Here is a 19,244-nt window from a genome sequence, read left to right on the forward strand (position 1 = left end):
ACTCTTTACGTGCAGAGCACCAGGAGGTCAGGGCAGAGCTGAGACAGTGACTCAGGTCCCGCAGACAAGGATGCTTGTGTGCCCCAGCCTGGGCCATCTGCTCTGATGGAGAGGTCTGGGTGGTTAAAGTGCATGATGTCAAGTTGGTTTTGTATATTTCTTGAGTGCCTACCTTCAATCACGTAAGCCAGGATAAGCAAAATGGTCCAGAGCTGTGGTTTGCAGGAGCTCCTAACTGACTCAGGCTACAGGTTTCTGTTTCTCTGCACCTTTTCCAACAGCCAATCTCTGTAACTTGGGATCCCTGAGCTGTGGAAGAGTTTCTTTTTCCACTGAGCCTTCATGAAGGACAGGGTATTAATGTAGGACTTTGCTGCCAGCGGGTCTCTCCTGGTGTTAGCTATTGTTACTTCTGCTCTTTTGTAGCCCCTATTTAAAATATAATTTTCTTATTAGCACTGACAAATGACTTATCTCTGCCTGACTTAAATCCTTAAACAGCAGCATGCATTGAGGATGCCACGTTGAGGATGTACTTTGGGGATTTGTTTATTGAACATAGACGTGACCAGGCAGAGTCCAGCAGAGGAGCTGAAAATAATGTGGGGGAAGCAGCATTTATCTGAATTGCTGCAGTCCTTTCCTTTCCTTTCCTTTCCTTTCCTTTCCTTTCCTTTCCTTTCCTTCCTTTCCTTTCCTTTCCTTTCCTTTCCTTTCCTTTCCTTTCCTTTCCTTTCCTTTCCTTTCCTTTCCTTTCCTTCCTTTCCTTTCCTTTCCTTTCCTTTCCTTTCCTTTCCTTTCCTTTCCTTTCCTTTCCTTTCCTTTCCTTTCCTTTCCTTTCCTTTCCTTTCCTTTCCTTTCCTTTCCTTTCCTTTCCTTTCCTTTCCTTTCTTTCCTCTAATGACTGTACAGGGGTGTTTATTGCCATATTAGTGCCCATTAAATTATTTAGAGATTCAGAGGTGATAGGGTTAGAGGTGACTCCACATTATAGATGCAGCCTGCCTCTTCCAGAGCGCTGGGGTTGAGCCAGTCTGCACTGATCATCTCCATCTGTCACAGCTCGCAGCTTACAGGGACAGTTTAGAGTACACATAGAAACAATATAGAGAGACAACATAGACAATACCCCCACACACCATGTCCACTTCTATACAGTACATCAGATTTCACCAACTCATTCTGGTGGAAGTTTTGACCAGAGTAAGTGATTTACAGAAATACTTATGGCTACATTTTGTTTGGTGATGTATGTCCCACACCCCTATCCAGCAATTTTCAATGAAGATGAAGAAGGTGAAAAGGAAGGTATGCCTGATTTCTAGTGAGATGTATTCCGGCTCCCAGCTCTTTGCCTACTAAATTATTCTTTCATAGGCAGAAGTCTTTCCTCCTTCAGATAACAATAGATAATAATCCAAGCACTTGTTAACACTACAGTTGTTCAAATAAAATAAGTTTATTCGATCTTCAAGATGTTCCAGGTCTCAGATCATTCCTGTAGATCTTTGCTGAATCAATCTGTATGTGTGGACAACTGCAACAAGAATGATTTTGCCCTAGTGTTCTTGTTACTATCATATGTGTTAAACAACTCTTTGACTTGATATATTCATACTTATACACTTAAAAAATAATTTACTGTAGTATATTGCAATGCAAACTATTCTTAAATAGGGTATTTTGCCCACCATAATGATTTTTCAGCTCTTTCTTTCCAAATCAACAGCCATCTTCCTGTTAGAGTAAACTGCATGTGTCTGCTTTTCAGCTCTTCAGTAGCCCATGTTAGCAACAGGTATTATTTGTCTGAAAGGAAAATAAAACTTGAGGTTCACGCCAGGCAGTTGATGCATCACCAGCTATAAATTTATTTTTAAAGCTCTTTGCTCCTCAGTGGTTGAATTAATATATGCCATCAGCTGGAGGAATTTGAGCCATTGTTGCACAAGCATATTGGAAACAAATATACAGATATGGAGTGGAAAACAGGCAGAAATGTATCAGGAAATATTTAGGTGGTAATGGCCTGTCCAACCATACAGAGAATTCACCGCGCCTTGGTGGTGAGAGCCCTATTCTTTGCCAGGATAGGATAAATGGATCTGCACTGTACCAGTTTTTTGTATGAATGTAGTTAAAGAGAGCATGAAATTAAAGGAGCTTATAAGATGGAAAAAAAACCCTTTTGTCAAAAGCACTTGTTTTATTTGAGGCTATGAGTGCCAGACCCTCCCGTTTACGCCTCATGAAGCACCTTTGTAAGACCATACTTCGTATAGCTATTAGCCCCATTTAAGAATTAAGTATATTTATAAGAATAAATATAATGAAGTTTACTTGGACTTGATGATTTTAAAGATCTTCTCCAACCTAGTTGATTCTATGATTAGTTGTATAATACCCAGTATAGATTATATTATGTATGACAAGCAAAGCCTTAAAGTAAACCACTATTTTTTAAATAACATTTAAAGACAAAGTTTCTTTTCTCTTTCTCCCTTAGGCATCCTTGTAAAAAGAGGTGCATTGAGAAAGAAATACCCTGCTCCATCTGTATAGAATATATATTCTGAAATACACTTTAATACACAGAAGCCAGAGAAGTTGCAGCATGCTCATATTTATTTCTGACCAAGTTCATAAGAAATAACTGAGTTCAAGTAGTTGGCTTCACTGCAGGGAGCCTTCCGACTGTCTATTTAAAGGGCTTACAAAGAGGTCTATCAAAAATAGGAAGAAATGAACAGATGCATTTGTTTTTCCTCTCCCTAGGGGACCTCTGAAATGCCACCCGGATTAGCTGCATGGTTATGATCAGATTATAAACTAGGTGTAAAAGCTGCACTCTTTTCTTTGCCACAAGAGAAATATTCTATATAACCTGTTCTGATACTAATGATAATATTTCCCATTTCTTTGTGCTTTTCTTCCCTTTCAGTGCCCAGTGCAATGCCTCAGAACATCTCCTTGGAAGTGGTGAACTCCAGGGTAAGTCTCCCACGTGCTCAGGGCCTCATGGCCTGCCATCACTGGTGTTTGTGGATGTGTTCCTACTTCATGTAGCTTTTTCATATGCAATGAAAGCCAACCTCCCCCTCACAGAAGGTTCCCTTCACTTGTGAGATGTTGTTAAAACAAGGACTGAAACATCCAGTTTCAGAGAGGAGCAGTGATTTTTCCAGAGAGGCTTCAGCAACAGCATTGTCAACTAAACTTAGGTGAACAGCAGAAACTGTTCTCTGATTGCAGAATAACACCTGCAATAAGCGTAGCTGTGCTTTGATTAAATGGAGCAATCTAGGGGAATAATGAGAATCAGAGCTGATCCTTGGGAAGAGGTGGTGTGGAAGAGAAATATTTTATTGAGAGTTTATAAACATCACATGCATGTAGGTCTATTATTAGAGATCTTGCTTATTCCAACAAATACATTTGTTTTCTGAAAGGTGTATTTCTTTCTCTTAAATCCAGTACTTTCCTCCATTAAAAAGTCCATCATTTCCATATCACTGATGAAGTGGGTTGATGTTATTTCATAATATAATATTGTACATAATAGGTGCTAATTAGGCTTACTACTTGTTGAGTGCTGTGTCTGAATACATTTTGAAAAAAGTTGGAGATTACTGCTTTTCTTTTTATTCATTCCTTCCATTTACTGGAACTACTTAAGCTTTTATTCCATAGATGAGTTCAGTGTTTCATTTGGAATATGGAAGAGCTCACACTTCAGAGCATGAAATAAAGGCAGAAAACCCCCACCCGTTGTGTCTTGTCAGGATGTCCTCTTGGACATGATCGTTGAAGATTTCCATTTGCACAGCTACCAATGAGTAGGAGCACCAGGTTCACTGACGAGGATAAACTGCAGTTTAGGGAACATTTATATATCTTTGATTTGCTGGGAACACTGAGTACTTGTCAGTTTGATCTTTCTCTTATACTGCTCGTTTTCATGACATCAAACATATATTCTGGTTATTTTTTTATTTTATTGTATTTTTAATGCACCCAGCTCCAGTTCCTTTTAAATTCATCTTACATATAGTGCCCAAAGGGCATTGATGTCTTGGCACATCTTGTTCCAAACCTTTGTGTTTACTTTTTCTTGCTTATTCTCAAGGTAAAATGTCACAGAGCAATTGATCATGTTTTGTGACCTTTTGTGGTGATCAGTTACATTTGAAGTACGTAGAACAAAAGTAGAAAAGCTGCAGGGTACAGTGCTTCATGGGGTGGTATGTGGGTGCTCCTATCCTAAGATGTTTTATTGCATTATTGGTACTCATAGGTGGAGATAGTTTATACAGATGGGGTAAGATGGGATGGACTGTGTGTAAATTGTACCGCTATCCACCTCATCAGAGGTCTTGGTGTGTTCCCAGTTGCAGAGTACTAAATGTTGGAAGTCTTGGTGGAATATTAATTTGCAGCTGTATTTTACAAGGATTTAAATGAAAATCTGCGTGTTTGGCTGAACTGTATCATACAGGGCTGCTGGTTTTGGATAGGCAAAAGAAACAGGTTTCAGTCTTCCTCTATGTGCCAACATGTGAGTGCTGGAGAACTGCACTGGTGATAATAGGAGGACTTCTCCATCACTTGCAGATTGAGGCAAGGGTGGCTGTGGGCAGTGGGAGTCTGCCTTTACCTCTGCTTCAAATCACATCTCCTGCAGAGATCTGAGACCTTCCAAAGTATCACTGGGGCCCTCAAAATTAGAAGGATGCAGAGCTGTTGGAGCGAGACCAGAGGAGGCCACAAAGATGCTGTGGGGGCTGGAGCAGCTCTGCTCTGGAGCCAGGCTGAGAGAGCTGGGCTGGGGCAGCCTGGAGAAGAGAAGGCTCCTGAAGGGGACACCTTAGAGCAGCTCCAGTGCCTAAAGGGACTACAGGAAACCTGGAGAGGGGCTTTGGACAAGGGCCTGTAGGGAAAGGCCAAGGGGAATGGCTTTAACCTGCCAGAGGGGAGACTGAGATGAGCTCTTAGGCAGAAGTTCTTCCCTGTGAGGGTGCTGAGGCGGTGGCACAGGGTGCCCAGAGAAGCTGTGGCTGCTCCATCCCTGGCAGTGTTGAAGGCCAGGTTGGACACAGGGGCTTGGAGCAACCTGCTCGTGGAAGGTGTCCCTGTCCCTGCCAGGGAGTTGGAACTGGATGAGCTTTAAGGTTCCTTCCAACCCAAACCAGTCTGGGATTCTATGATATACCTCTCGCATTGCAGGGCATCAATTTCTGAGCTGTCAAGCTGGAACCACGTGTGTGATGCAATAACTGCATAGAAAGATATATTTGGGGGTGTATGTATGAAATGGGGGTCTTTATCAGAGAGTAAATGATACGTGGAACCAGTTGAGACCCTTCTGGGCTGCATCCTACAGGTAATGCAGACATAAGAAAGACCCCGTATATTCCAGCAAATCTTGATAAGCTTGAATAGAATTTAAATATTTACATCTGGGTAATTTGGAACAACAAACACAGAAATGAACTGGACTTGCTAAACCTTAAGGGATGAAAAGGCTTTTTAATTTGAAGAATCAGTTTGAAACACCATGCCCCAAAAAACCTTTGTCCATTCTTTTGCAGTACAACTCCTATGGCATTGATGGTTGAGGCACAACTAAACTAATGCTGTAAAGAGCTATATACAGTCTCCCACTCTTATAAAAGACTGCAATAACCCAGAATACAGTATTTCTGTGGTCCTTTTTTTACTGTGTTCTCACTTTGCTTCTCTTGACAGCAGTCAGAATTAATTTGATTAAAGACTTAAAATTCACAAACTGATTAAATCAAAACAAATAACTAAATAACCCTTTGAATTTGCTAACTGGATTGGAGTGGTGCATAGAAGAGCCCAGAGGGTGGCCTTGGCAGTTCCCAGAATTGTTTAAAATTTTATTTCTAGTTTAATAAGATTTCTCTCTTCGTGCTATTTTTCTTCAGAGGTGGCAGATCTATTAATTTAATAACATAATGGAGATGGCCAAGCAAATGGAAGATGCTTGATATGAATTACTATTATCATGATTATTGCTTAATATTGATGGTATTCTGTGACTGGAGACCTTGATCAGATCAAAATTGATAATGGTGAGGACTATGGCAGAAATACAGTTCGCTGCCTAAAAGAGATTTCACTGTAAAATGCAACACAGAAGTGGTGGAGACAAGTAAGGAGACAATTCAATATTAGAAGTGCATAGGGTGCTTGCACAGATTTTTGATTAGATATAGGTGATATAATAAGAAGTAAGAGATAAATTTCTGATTTCTTTTGTTTCAAAATACCCTGCTTTGCTTAAAGAAAAGGGCATGTATAATATTTAATTTGTGAATAGAGTTTTGACCAAGAAATATCTGCATCAGCATCTTCTTCTGGCAGAAAGAGTGTGGCAATTGCCAAATTTTGATCAGCAGAGATCAAAAAGGGAAAAAAAATTTATACCAGGCTTTTAGAAAATAGAAAATGTATAAGACTAGATTCTAAGCTAAACCTGTTACTGGAAGTTGTATCTTTTAAAAGACTTTTTTTTTTTTTTTTTTTTTTTTAAATTTAGCCTGTTAAAGAGAACAAGGAGATATGCACTATGCTGTAGATGTGGGAACAAAACAAAAAAAAGATATTCTTACTTTGGGGGGGATCTGGCAGATCTGGACTCTTTTGAGCTGGCATACCATTTCTGCTATAGCCCAGCTTTTGATTTAGCTAGAGGCCATGAGCTAGAAAGCAGGAAGTTTGCTCCTTTTGTCTTTGATTTGAGATCTGTTTCTTCCTTTGAGCTTGCATCTTCCACCCATTTTCAAGAACCAGCGTGAAGGCAACTCTTTGTGGCTGTTTATGTGTTTGTTTACTTCTTTACTTCCTTGCTTTAAATATTGCTGGTTTTTACTTTCTGTAGTTTTTTAAATACTAATTACTACTCAGCAAATCTAAAGTGCAGAAATAGCTATAGATTTATTTTATTAAAACTGTATGTAACTTTATTTCTTCTTCCCATTTTAAAATTCAGAGGAAAGTGAAGAAATAATTAGAACTAACTGTAGAAGCAGAATTTGTTTGGTCATATTTTGTAGCAATTTAATCCTGGGATGTAGTTCCAGTTCAATGAATAGGGATTGCTTCTGGGGTAGGATTTTTCATAGGGTAGTTAGGGCTCTGAGAACATAACTAGTAACAATCTCCTGGGGAAAGATAAAAGACATGTAATGTTTATTTGTCATTTCTTCTGTGTGTGTGTGTTTGTGTCTATACCTAAAAAGACTTCACAGTCATCATGCTTCATAATGTTTGCAGAAACATACCACAAATCAAAATTGGTGCAGTTTATGAAATCAAAAAAAAACCAGAAAAAAAAAAACTGCGAGAAGAGTTGTCTTATTCATTAGTTCAGATCAATAAAATAGGAGGGGGTGTGTCAAATTCAACAGAGGAAAAGGTGGCTTAAGCTAGCTGTGTATTGTAGACTTGAATTCCACATGTGTAATACTTTGCTGAGTACTATCTGTAGCTCCTTCTGGTATGAGTAATTGTATCGTTTAACATTCACTGAGCAAAACTCTCCCCTTCTTTTTGCCTTATGTGGTCAATTATTCCAAGCAAAATCTCTGCAGCGGTGGAGAATGTGTTTTACTGTCTGAAGGGGTAGGCTAGAGGGTATCAGGACCTCCACCCCTAACAAATCACTTAATTTCACACTACTTAGATACACAGGTATGCGCCTTCCGTAGATGCTTCATATTCATGGCAAATTTGACCTCCTCAGGGCTGCAAAGTGTTTCCGCTGTTGGACCAGAATTTTGGAGTGTTGAATGAGTTTAACCTGAAGCTGTGACCTTGGTGGGGGGTAGAGCAGCACGAGCAGCAAATCAAGCCCTAGCCCGGTGTGCTGGGGTTTTAATCACAGCTGGCTGGCGTAAGGATGAGCTTGACTTTGGGATCCGCCCAAACAAGGGCAGATTATGGTCAGGGCTCATCATCGAACTCCGCTTTTAATTATGTTCAACCATCTTAACATTTTGTAATGGAGAACAGTGCCTAAGGTGATGAGTGCTGCAGAGTATCTTAGGGTAGATAAGTATACTTTTTTAGCATTTTTGGAGCTAGTTATACTTTTTTAAATCACATTTATGTTTTTTTGTTGTTTCTCTGACTTTTTTCGAAATTATTTTATCCAAAGGATTTAAGGACTTGAAGTTAGGCATCTGTCTGCCTGCTGTCATAAGCACTCTCCTATGAGACATTTTACTTTAACCCATATTTACTAGTCTGTGGACAGAGGGGTCTGTGGATGAGACCTGAAGGAAACAAGCCTCGTCAGGAGTTTTCCATCATACACACTTAGGTCTGCCACTCAGCTGGAAAATGCTTAGTGGTGTCCAAATTAAAGTCATTATCAAGCTCTCTTTGACAGTCCGTGGAACAAATCTTTTGCCATTTTTAAGCTGTCAAAACAAAATGTGATTAACTTTCTCCTCCTTCCCTTATGATTTTGGTCCCCACATTGATCTCTGTGGTTGAAAAGGATGCAGACAAGAAGAGATGTGCCTTGGGGTGCTCCGTGACAGACGTGAGGCACACAGGAGCCAGATGTTGTCACTGCAGAAGTACTTTTCTTTCATTGCCTGGCATCTGGGTCTGGAGGCTGCTTTGCACTGACAGCAAGCAATATACTCCAGCACAGCCAAAGATATCAACCATTCTGTCAGATTGCATTTAGCTCAGCTGCTTAAAATTGCTCTGTTACTAAATGTGCATTAAAATGTGCTATAAATGCATCCTAAACCTTCAGAGGAGTTGTTGCTGAGCTGTACATCATCTCTGTGGAGGGCCACTGGCTCACTGGAGGACAAGGATGGAATGGGCCCTATATGATAAAGCAATATCAAGAGAGAATGTTTCTTTTAAGGCTGGACAGACTGCTTGAAGTAGGTACGATTTATCCTGTTCAGTGTCTTTTATCACATGTGAAACAGTTGGTTGGCGTGGACAGTATTTTTCCCCCTAAAGAGCTTCATTTATAATCCTTAGACTAGACATGAGGAAGCATTTGTTTTCCAAGAGGATGGTCAAACCCTGGTGCAGGCTTCCTGGAGAGGTGGTCAATGCCCCAGGCCTGTCAATATTTAAGAGGCATTTGGACAATGCCCTTAATAACATGCTTGGACTCTTGGTCAGCGCTGAAGAGGTGAGGCAGTTGGGCGAGATGATCGTTTTAGGTCCCTTCCCACTGAAAATACTATAATTCTATTCTTACTCCAATTCTATTTTACTTCCAATTCTGATTCCAGTTTTAATTCCAGTTCTATTTCTAATTCTATTCTAATCCTATTCTAACCCAAGTTTATTCTATTCTAATTCCAATTATATTTTAATTCCACTTCTATTCTATTTCAATTCCATTTCTAATTTCAATTCTAATTCTAATTCCGACTGCAGATCTATTCTATGATATTCCCTTATCTTGCCAATGAAGTTTAAAACTGCCTAAGAAGCAGCAGGATGTGCAATGATCTGGCCTGGGGTAGAAGAGCTGTCTCCCATCCAACTGATGGGACTAATGGGGAGTTCTTCCCCCCAGCCCTGTGTGAGAGGGTCATGAAACACTGACCCATCCTTCAGTTCCAGTTGTGTTGGATGTTGAATTCCACAGATACAGGCTGGCCAGGAGCAGAGCCCCTTCTGGACCTAAAGCACCGTAGTAGTCCAGCACTTATCCCATTTTACAGACAGAAAGACTGAAGCCTGAAACTCTTTTTCAAAGTGTGAAATACCAACAGAATTACTAAGTGGTAAGATACTTAGACATAATGAAATGATTCTTCTGGCAGTACAGTTTATTTGGGGGAAAATTGAGAAATAGGAAATAGCTGGTTGGTTATACTGTCAAACAAACTGCACCTTCAGTGCCATTCACCAAAATACGCCTTCCAGCAGGATGGGGAATCAAGAAATAGGAAAAATTCACAAGAGCTCAGCAGCAATGACAGCGAAGCAATAAGTTAAAGCGTTTGGGCTAAACCTGTGCACAAGGCTGCACTGTGATATTTCTGTCTGACATTTCATGGCAAGGGTGAGGGAACAATAGGGTAGTTAACTAGATTTTAACAAAGTGTTTGCAAAGTGTGAAAAACACACTAATTTATTTAAATAGCTAGTATTCATCAAGCACTGTGGAGACTGAAGCTCTCAGATACATATAAATGTGGCTGTAGGAAAAGATGAGCTGTGAACTGGAAGTTGAGATTGGATTCCTCCTAACGGAATCGACATCAGGTAAGTAGTTTAAAAGAACAAAAAAGTAAAATCAGAATGACTGTCACCACTATTTAGAGATGTGTCCTCTAGAAACAACGTATGTAACCTTTAAAAGTATCACTATGGAGAAGACCTTAGAGAAAGAGCTTTTTAACCTTTAAATCTGCTACATATAGGAAGGGATAGTAAGGAGTACTGAGCTTAACCTTTAAAAGGAGAAAATTTGTTGAAACTTACAGATCAATACCTTCTGATTCTTGCTTGTAATTATACACATTTCTGAGACCAAAACTGTTTGTGGGTCATTATCTTTGAAAATATCCATTGAATTCACTGCTGGAAGATGTATCATAATCAAGAAAGCATTATAATTGTGCACTTCAAAGTGCATCACACAAGTGATGAGCTATTTATCTTGCATAGTACCATATTTCTTGTTGCACTTTAAGGGTGTTGTCCACGTCCAGCACCTCACGGCTGAGTACATATAAAGCCTCAAAGGTTATGGTGCTAAAATGGGACAGATACATGATGTTATGGGATTTGATTAGACCTTGTTCAAGGTGATGAATGTTCTGGCCACCTTTCTATTTAAGATAAATTTAGAGATACTATTAAGCCACTTAATGCACCCAGGCAACACACCGAGTAGGAGCTCTGGGCAGTTATTTCTTAATGATAAAGGCTCAGTAGCTTCTGAACAGTGTAGCAAGAAAGGTTTACCCAGAGACCAATAAAGCAAATTAATGAGCTATGACACTGATTAGTAGAGCTTATATGTTCCTGCGTGTCTCTGAGAGAAACGATAAAAAGCCTAGGGAAGGAGAAAGGCAAGGTCAGGAGGAATGGACAGGGGAGAAGATAGCAGGTGCTGCTCTGCCCCTCACCTGGAGCCAAGAGGAAGGAGATGCTGGGCTAAATACTGAGATTTTATTTTCCATCCTCAGGACAAGATGATTTCTGCATGTCTTTGGAAATAAACAAACATACCAGGTTAAAGCACCAATATTCCTTCTAATGTGAGCAACATTGACATTCCAAGTCAAACTTTACTGATCTCAAAGGGATTTTAATGATAGCAAAAATATTCAGCCTACTGACCCTGGAAAATGGTTATAACTGCTCTGCCTAGAAGCTTGATATCCTAAAAACTGATTAAATTTGTGATCTGTCATACCTCTGGGCAGTTGTCCCTGGCCACAGCGGTGGGCTGTACCCTGGGGCAGCCAGAGGCATCTGGGTGATGCTGAACCATCATTTGAAAGATTCTGGTGTTTCCCTCTGGAATTCAGCCATCACAGATTCCAGGATTATTTTGATAATTTTTTACATTTTTTTATGTGCAGCTTTTGAACCTGTTCCTGTACTCTGGGAAGATGCTGTTTTGATACAGTCCATATATTCTAAAAGTGCACAGTATCTTTATATTGTATTTTATGTTTTTATATTTTTATTTTATGTCTGTGGATTAGATGTAGTTAAGAGGGTGGTGAGGTGCTGGCACAGGGTGCCGAGAGAAGCTGTGGCTGCCCCATCCCTGGCAGCGCTCAAGGCCAGGTTGGTCAGGGCTTGAAGCAACCTGCTCTAGTGGAAGGTGTCGCTGCCCGTGGCAAGGGGTTGGAACTGGATGAGCTTTAAGCTCCCTTCCAACACAAATCCGTCTGTGATTTTATTAATCTATGGAAGCCTGAACAAACAAATATATGGCAAATAATATACTTCACTACTAGATTCTGAGTAAAAAATAAGTTTCAAGATGTTAACAGAAACAGAAACAAATGCAATGATTTTCCTAAATCACAAAAAAAAAAAATAAAAAATTGAACTGACTTGGTTCAGGGGTTTTTTTGCACAGTGTGGGAAGGGACTGAAGACAGCTATTTACAATACTCCATGCAATTATACCTAATGGTAATGCAATTTGATTGAAAACTCTCCCTTTGGCATATGACGTACCTGGGGCAGTGCTTTCAGTCAAAGTGGATTGGGGGTTTTGCTTGAGTTGTACATAGTAGCATATTTCAATTATGAGACTTCTAATACAAATGAGAGGTCAAAAGTTTATCTTTGGTTTAAGATGATGCCAAACAGTCATTTTGTATAGTGAGCATTGAAGGACCATGACCGTGTGCTTGGCCACCACAGGGTCTGTGCAAAGTGAGAACAGAGAGGGTGTTTAATGCCCATTGAACTGGAAAAGCTCTTTGTGATTCTGTCCACAAAAAAGTGTTTTTGACCTGCAACATTTCCTTTGAGCAACTGAATGATGTTTTTCTTCAACATGTAATATTTACATGGTCAGTAAAACTCCAGCCTTGATCAGGGCTCTCCCATTTCTTGTCATTGTAAAAGCCTTCAACTTCACTCAGCCCGCTAGTGCTTGGGCATGAAAGAAGGAGAAGGAAAAATGATACCTTGGGGAAAATGCAGACAATTGTTTTAGCCACCCTTCAGTCTGTCCCATGGTGATCTGTCTGTCCTGTGCTCTACCAGGAGCATGCCATTGTCAGCTCTGGCTCTACTTCATCCAAACATACAAGGATTCAGATCTTCCCAAAGAAAACCTTGACTTCATGAAGGTCTTCCTGTTGTCAGAAGCTCTTCAAAACCCATAAGCAGGTTGGCACAAATGCCTCCATCCCTGCCAGGAGACATGCTTGGATGCTACACATCATTCAGTTGTTCTAATATTTACTTTTGCTCCCTTAAGAGATCCTTATCCGTTTGCAATTAGGCAGTTAGGCTGACAAAATAATTTATAATGATAACAACCAAAGCAGTGCAAATCAGTTCCTAAATATACTTCTTCTTAATTTGATGTGTTGTGGTAAACAGTTTATTCATTTATAAATATGTTCCTTGAAAATTACCGGCAAAACGTTAGTCCTGATAAGCATGATATTGTTTTTAATATCAGACAAAGCAACTGAACTTAGCAGAGCTGCTATCTTCCCACCAAAATTTGTATAATAAAAAAGCAATACTTCTATTTGATAACTGGGAGCTTGTAGGTCTGTGTTTTAATCCCACCTAGTTTAGGAAAAAAAGTTTCATTCTGTTGGTTGTTTCCATCTCTCTATGGCAGTGCCCTACTTTCTCTTTCCAAAATTTGGAGCTTGATAAAGTCCTCTTGCATTTGGAAGTTTTGTAAGCATCTTCAAAATATTTTTGTCTTAGTTAGCTTTCCAATTCCTGTTACAATTTGGTCCTGAATTACGGATTTATGTGCCTTCCAGAATTGCATTGATCTTTAAAAGTGCTCATTCTGTCTTAGAGCAAAATGTTATTTATATTATTTACCATGATCTGGTGAGTGGGTGGCTCTTCCCAGTACATCTGTATGGCGTACTGTTTCAGGGCCGCATCATTTGAGCCCAGATATAATCTGGTAGAAATCAGGCTCTAAATGTAGCCATCCAGGTTGTCACCATCAAAATGCTTCCATGCTTGCCCCATAAAAAGCAGACATAATGCCAAGTGACCAATAGAGAGAATTTCTGTCAGCCTATAAATTGCATGTAAGGGAATTATGAGGAAACATGTTTTCTTAAGATTTCTTGAATGACTTGGAGGAAACAACAAACTTTTCCTCATTTGCAAGCAGACAGTAAGACAAATTACTCATTGTAAATAATTCACTCATCTCTAATTCTGGTTTGCACTATTTCAGTTTTGCAATACTGCCAGATTTTATTCCACATTGCTTTCTCTGGCTTCTTCGTTATTTAGTCCTCTGTGCTCTAATGCCTTTTCTGTAATTGTTTTGACTGGGGAACATCTTGCAATTAAAATTTAAAAAAAAAAAAAAAAGAACAGAAGGGTTGTAAAAGAGAGGAACACTACTATTACAGCTGAAGAGACAAATAAGACTGAGCATCCTAACACAAGCAAGGCCAAATGGAAACAACATACCAGAACACAACTGTGACAGGCTCACTTTTGGCATTCAGTGCTCCTCCAGCCTCCTGACAGCAAATTAAGAGCACTGGGGGGTTGTGGATTTAAAGATCCAACGGGCTTTGCTGAAGACTTTGAGATATCAGGAGAAGGCTGGCATAATCCCAGAGACCTGGTACAGGCACAGTCCCAAGAACTGACTGGTGCCAGCAGCACGCTTGCTAACCTGGGGCTGATCCCACTCATTGTAACATGATTTGCTCCTTTTTTAAGTGAATCAAGGATATTGTACACTTAGAGAGCAAAGAGACATTAATGGCAGAAGTAAGGTTAATGGGCATAAGTTAAAGGGCCTTAAAACCCCATGTGGATGCTCTCAGTCTGATGTAAAGTTGTGGTTTCAGTGAAGCATGAGCTTCCTTGAAACATTGCAAATGAAAACCAGCTTATTTTTGGAGGAGGGCATCCACACCAGCATTTGATGCTCTTTAATTTACAGGCGTAAACTTCCTTCTTTATAATAATTCCTCTGACTTTCTAGATGAGGGGTGATGGGCACAAGTTACTCCTAGGAAGATTCCAACTGGACACAGGAGGAAAAATTTCACCATGAGAACAACCAGCCATTGGAATAATCTCCCCAGGGAAGTGGTGGACTCCTCAAATTGGACACTATTAAGATTTGGCTGGACAGAGTGCTGGGACATCTGGTCTTGGTCATCCTAAAAAGGTTGAACCAGGTGAACCTGGCATTCTATGGTTCCACGATTGATTCTTCTGTTGTCAAGCCACAGGAAGTCAGATAGTTGCTGAAGTGGTCATCCCTTTCATAAACAGATTTTCATCTCCCAGGCACGACAATGGGGGAATGACATTTTTTTATGATGATGTTCAGACCCATGAGGGAGGACCATCCCTTACCCTCAGCTCCACACTCTTCCTATCCCCTACCAGCTGATGGGCAATAAGTCTGCAGTCATGTCTGTACATTGTTGCTTTTATTATTATTTCCATGTTAGAGGGACCCTGAGTGCTGCTGCCTGTCTTCAGCATCTTACTCTGCAACTAACACCACTCTAAAGGCTGCCAAGAGCAGTTCTTCAGCACTGAATGTCAGCAGAGCTTGAGAGCATGATGCATTCCCAGCATCGTGGATATTATTCTCTGCTTGGTCATGTGCTGGTTCAGTCAATTGCTGTGAACAAATAAACATAGGAAGAAATTAATAATAATATTTCAGATGTAATACAGATCTTCTTAAGCTGGCTTAGAGTGCAAGTCTCTTTCATCCCCATGTCCTTAAGCACCTCTTCGGCATATTTCCTTTTAACAGCCAGCCAGAGCTAACTTGCCCTAACTTCATATGCGACTTTTATATTTGGCCCTCTGGGAATTTTTTAAAGTGGGAACACATAACATGCAAATTAGTATAACATTTTATAATTGCATAGATTTATGTAGATTTCTTTGGCTAAAGTCCAGTGAGTAAAATTGGTGGCCTTGAATGACCTCATTTAAAAAAAAAAATAATTCAGTCTCTTATTCAATGTGAATGGTTTGTGTGGGAAATTATTATAATCTTCTAAAATTGTTATTCATAGGAAGGACTTCTGAATTATTTCAATTTGATTATGCAAGCTGGCTGCCAGCCTTTGATGAACTCACATAAAAGGGCCAGGTTTCCCGTCTGAAACATGGCATCTGCCTTCAAAGAGGTGTGCAGAAGGTGGACATCTCTGCTGAGGGGCAGCTCAGGGGTGGGCTGGTCCCTGCCTCAACCCTATTCCCCCCTCTGCAGCAGTGAGCACCTGTGGCTTGGGTGAAGGGATGCTGTTTGACCTACAGCATTGGCGGGTTTTAGTGGAGAAAGAGAAGAAATGAGGGGCAAAAAGGAAGTCTCCATTTGCATTAGCCTCAAGATTTCTACCTTGATGGCATGTTGGGTTAAAAATTTTGTTTAATAAATAGGTAATAGTAAGCCCGTGAGTCTGTGCTGTGTGGCTGGGGCAAGAGAGTTCATTATCGGGAGGGTCAGGCTTGGCAGTGTTCAGAATCTTAGGAGATGCGCTGGGTCTTACTGCAAACTTTCAGTACTTAAAGGGGCTTCTAAGAAAGATGGGGATTGACTTTTAGTAGGGCCTGTAGTGATAGGGCAGTGATAGGACAAGGGATAATGGTTTTAAACTAGAAGAGGGTAGATTTAGACAAGATAGAAGGAAGAAATTGTTTACTGTGAGGGTGCTGAGGCGCTGGTACAGACTGCCCAGAGAAGCTGTGGCTGCCCCATCCCTGGCAGTGTTCAAGGCCAGGTTGGACGCAGGGGCTTGGAGCAACCTGCTCTACTGGAAGGTGTCCCTGCCTGTGGCAGGGGGTTGGGTCTGGTTGAGCTTTAAGCTCCCTTCCAACCCAAATCATTCCATGACTCTATGATTCTTTGAGACTAGGGACTGCACTTGCCTTTGAAAGAGCGACATGCAACAACCAGGAGACCGGGTTGCAGCAATAGGTTCAAGCAGTGTGATGGTGGGCTGCGTGACATTTGGCTGATAGCTGGTAAATCTGGAACGAAGGCATTTTTCCAGCCCCTTTGCACTGCAGGTACCATTTCAGCTTTCTGCCACGGTCATGGGCACACACACAGTTTCTCTAGGCAGATAGCAAACACAGTGAAACAAATTGCCACAATTTACCACTTCATTTCTGAAGGGATGACTGGAATATGAAACAGAAAAAATGTTATGGTGATCCTGTATGGGATGGTATGGGAAGTGAGGGTAGAGATGCTGTCAAAGCAGCTTCTTGAGTCTACAGTATGACTTCTGACAGATGATAATCTGCAAAAATGGGAACAAAAGGAGAGATTTTCCACAGGTATAAAACAAGTTTCTTCTCAGATGTATCCATGTGTATACTGAAGCAGTGTGGTAGCTGTAGTGCAGAGGAGGAAAAGCTCAACTCAAAAAACACACTGCCCTGGCGTGGAAAAATGGCTGAGTAGTAACAACTGACTTTCATAAAGTGTTTTTCATCTTTGAGGTGCTTAACAAATATGAACTAATCAATCCCTGCAGTTCCCTCATGGGATGTTAGCATGGTTTCATGCATGGGAAGCAATCAGCTTGGAAAAGTGCTGTCTCAGCAGTGAACCCCATTAGGAAGTTGATGTTATCTTCTTACGCAGGCACCAGTTGAGGCCTAACAAGGTGGTGGCCAATGGCTTAGGTCCCGCTGATGGTCTCAGAAGGTTGATTTAAGGAAGAACATAAAAAACTTTGATTTGCTTTCCTACCCTAAAGCTCTCTATGCTGCAGAGCACTCAATATATATATACTATACTACCCATATATATACTATATATGCTTCTGTATAGCAATCTGCGTAACATTAGATGTGCATGCAGCTCTGCTACTGGGAAAGTACACATGAGTTTGGACAATCAAAGTTTACAAAGGCAGGTAGGGACAGGACAAGGGGAATGGCTTTAACGTACCAGAGGGGAGATTGAAATGAGCTCTTAGGCAGAAGCTCTTCCCTGTGAGGGTGCTGAGGCACTGGCACAGGGTGCCCAGAGAAGCTGTGGCTGCCCCATCCCTGGCAGTGTTGAAGGCCAGGTTGGACACAGGGGCTTGGAGCAACCTGCTCTAGTGGAAGGTGTCCCTGCCATGGCAGGTGTTTGGGACTGGATAAGCTTGAAGTTCCCTTCCAACCCAAACCAGCCTGTGATTCTATGATTCTGTAAAAGTATGGGGCATGACTTTATGGTGAAACCTTAATTGATTCCCTTTGCACATGTCTTAGGACACAGTGGTTCAGCCTTATGCCCGTGCACATGTTTTCCCACAGATGCCTGACCTGTGCTTCGTGCAGAACATGCTCACAGGTTTTGGAAACAGTGTACCCATGTTTGCCAGCAACCATAAAATATTATCCTTTGCTCAGTCATGCATGAACATACATAAATAGGTGGAGGCGGAATTATGTGGTAATACCTTAAAAAGTTGAACCCTCCATCTCTGATGCAATGGCTTAAACTTTTACACCTGCTGCCACAGCTCTTGGAGGTGTATCAGTATAAGGGTGAACTACTAGCTGCATCCACAGCTTGCAAGGCTGAGGTCAGCTTGTGTATAGGTGGATGATCACTTAGTGTTCTGCTTCTCATGAATAGCAGGGACCATTGCAGAGTTTCACCTGTGATTAGGAGCCTTTTTCATTCATAGTCATTCAGCTGCAACCACAGTAGTTGCCACCTTTATTTTCTGGTGACCAGGCTGGGCTGGGAGCTCTCATTTTCAAGCTTTGAAAATTGCAAAGGCAATAGAAGTGGTGGTTTGAGTAAAGAGAGGACTTCAATACTGCTAACATCAGAGCAAAATTGCCGAAGAATTGCATAGTAAGCATCATAAAACATCCTAAAATAGTGGAGCTTAATCTTTCCAAATCAAATGGAAGAAGGGGATAATGTCATCCTTTCCACAGGAGTGCTGTGAAAATACTCTTGAACAAATAATAAGCTAAATTCATTAGTCTTTGGAAAGTGCTTGTGCTATAGAAATTCCAGGAGGAACTTAGTAGTTCTATCTCCTGAACAGGATGGAAAAGTAAGCCTTATGAGCAGAGTTAGTGAATGAACGAGTATCTTTTAGTTAGATCATATTCCATACAATGAGTTGGGCATGGGACAGGCTGCCCAGCATTTCCCAACTGCTATATCTTGACTTCGCAGGATGACGACATTTCAATATGGTTTTTACAAAGGTTGCCTAGCTTGTTGAGAAAATAAGTGGGGAAGAAAATAACTCCACATGGGTACCACACAACAGAATCTGTGTTCTACAGCAGGATAAAATTTTTTAGCCCCATTCTGCAGATCTGTGCCTTTTCAGCTAATAACAACCATGTTGGTTAGAGCAGAAGTCATCTGTGATACAATCTGCATCCAACCTGCTCTGTTGTGAGTGCTTGGAGTTCTTTCTCATGATGGCCCAGAGAAGACGTCAGGCATGAACACAATCAGTGTGGACGAAATGTCGTGGAAAAAAAATGTGTACGTATATGTATAGGGTTGTAATTGCCACCTATGAGTG

The 19,244-nt window shown here is 40.8% G+C and overlaps 1 protein-coding gene across 1 annotated transcript in view; it reads left to right on the forward strand.

The window, feature by feature from the left end:
* Window positions 1-19,244, forward strand: part of DCC (DCC netrin 1 receptor) — a 594,156-nt gene that overhangs the window by 443,308 nt on the left and 131,604 nt on the right. The window contains exon 12 of the mRNA XM_030470251.2: window positions 2,942-2,991. Coding sequence (XP_030326111.1) covers window positions 2,942-2,991 — 50 coding nt within the window. The remainder of the gene's footprint in view (window positions 1-2,941; window positions 2,992-19,244) is intronic.

This window comes from Strigops habroptila, chromosome Z, assembly GCF_004027225.2.
Source record: "Strigops habroptila isolate Jane chromosome Z, bStrHab1.2.pri, whole genome shotgun sequence".
Lineage (NCBI taxonomy): Eukaryota > Metazoa > Chordata > Aves > Psittaciformes > Psittacidae > Strigops > Strigops habroptila.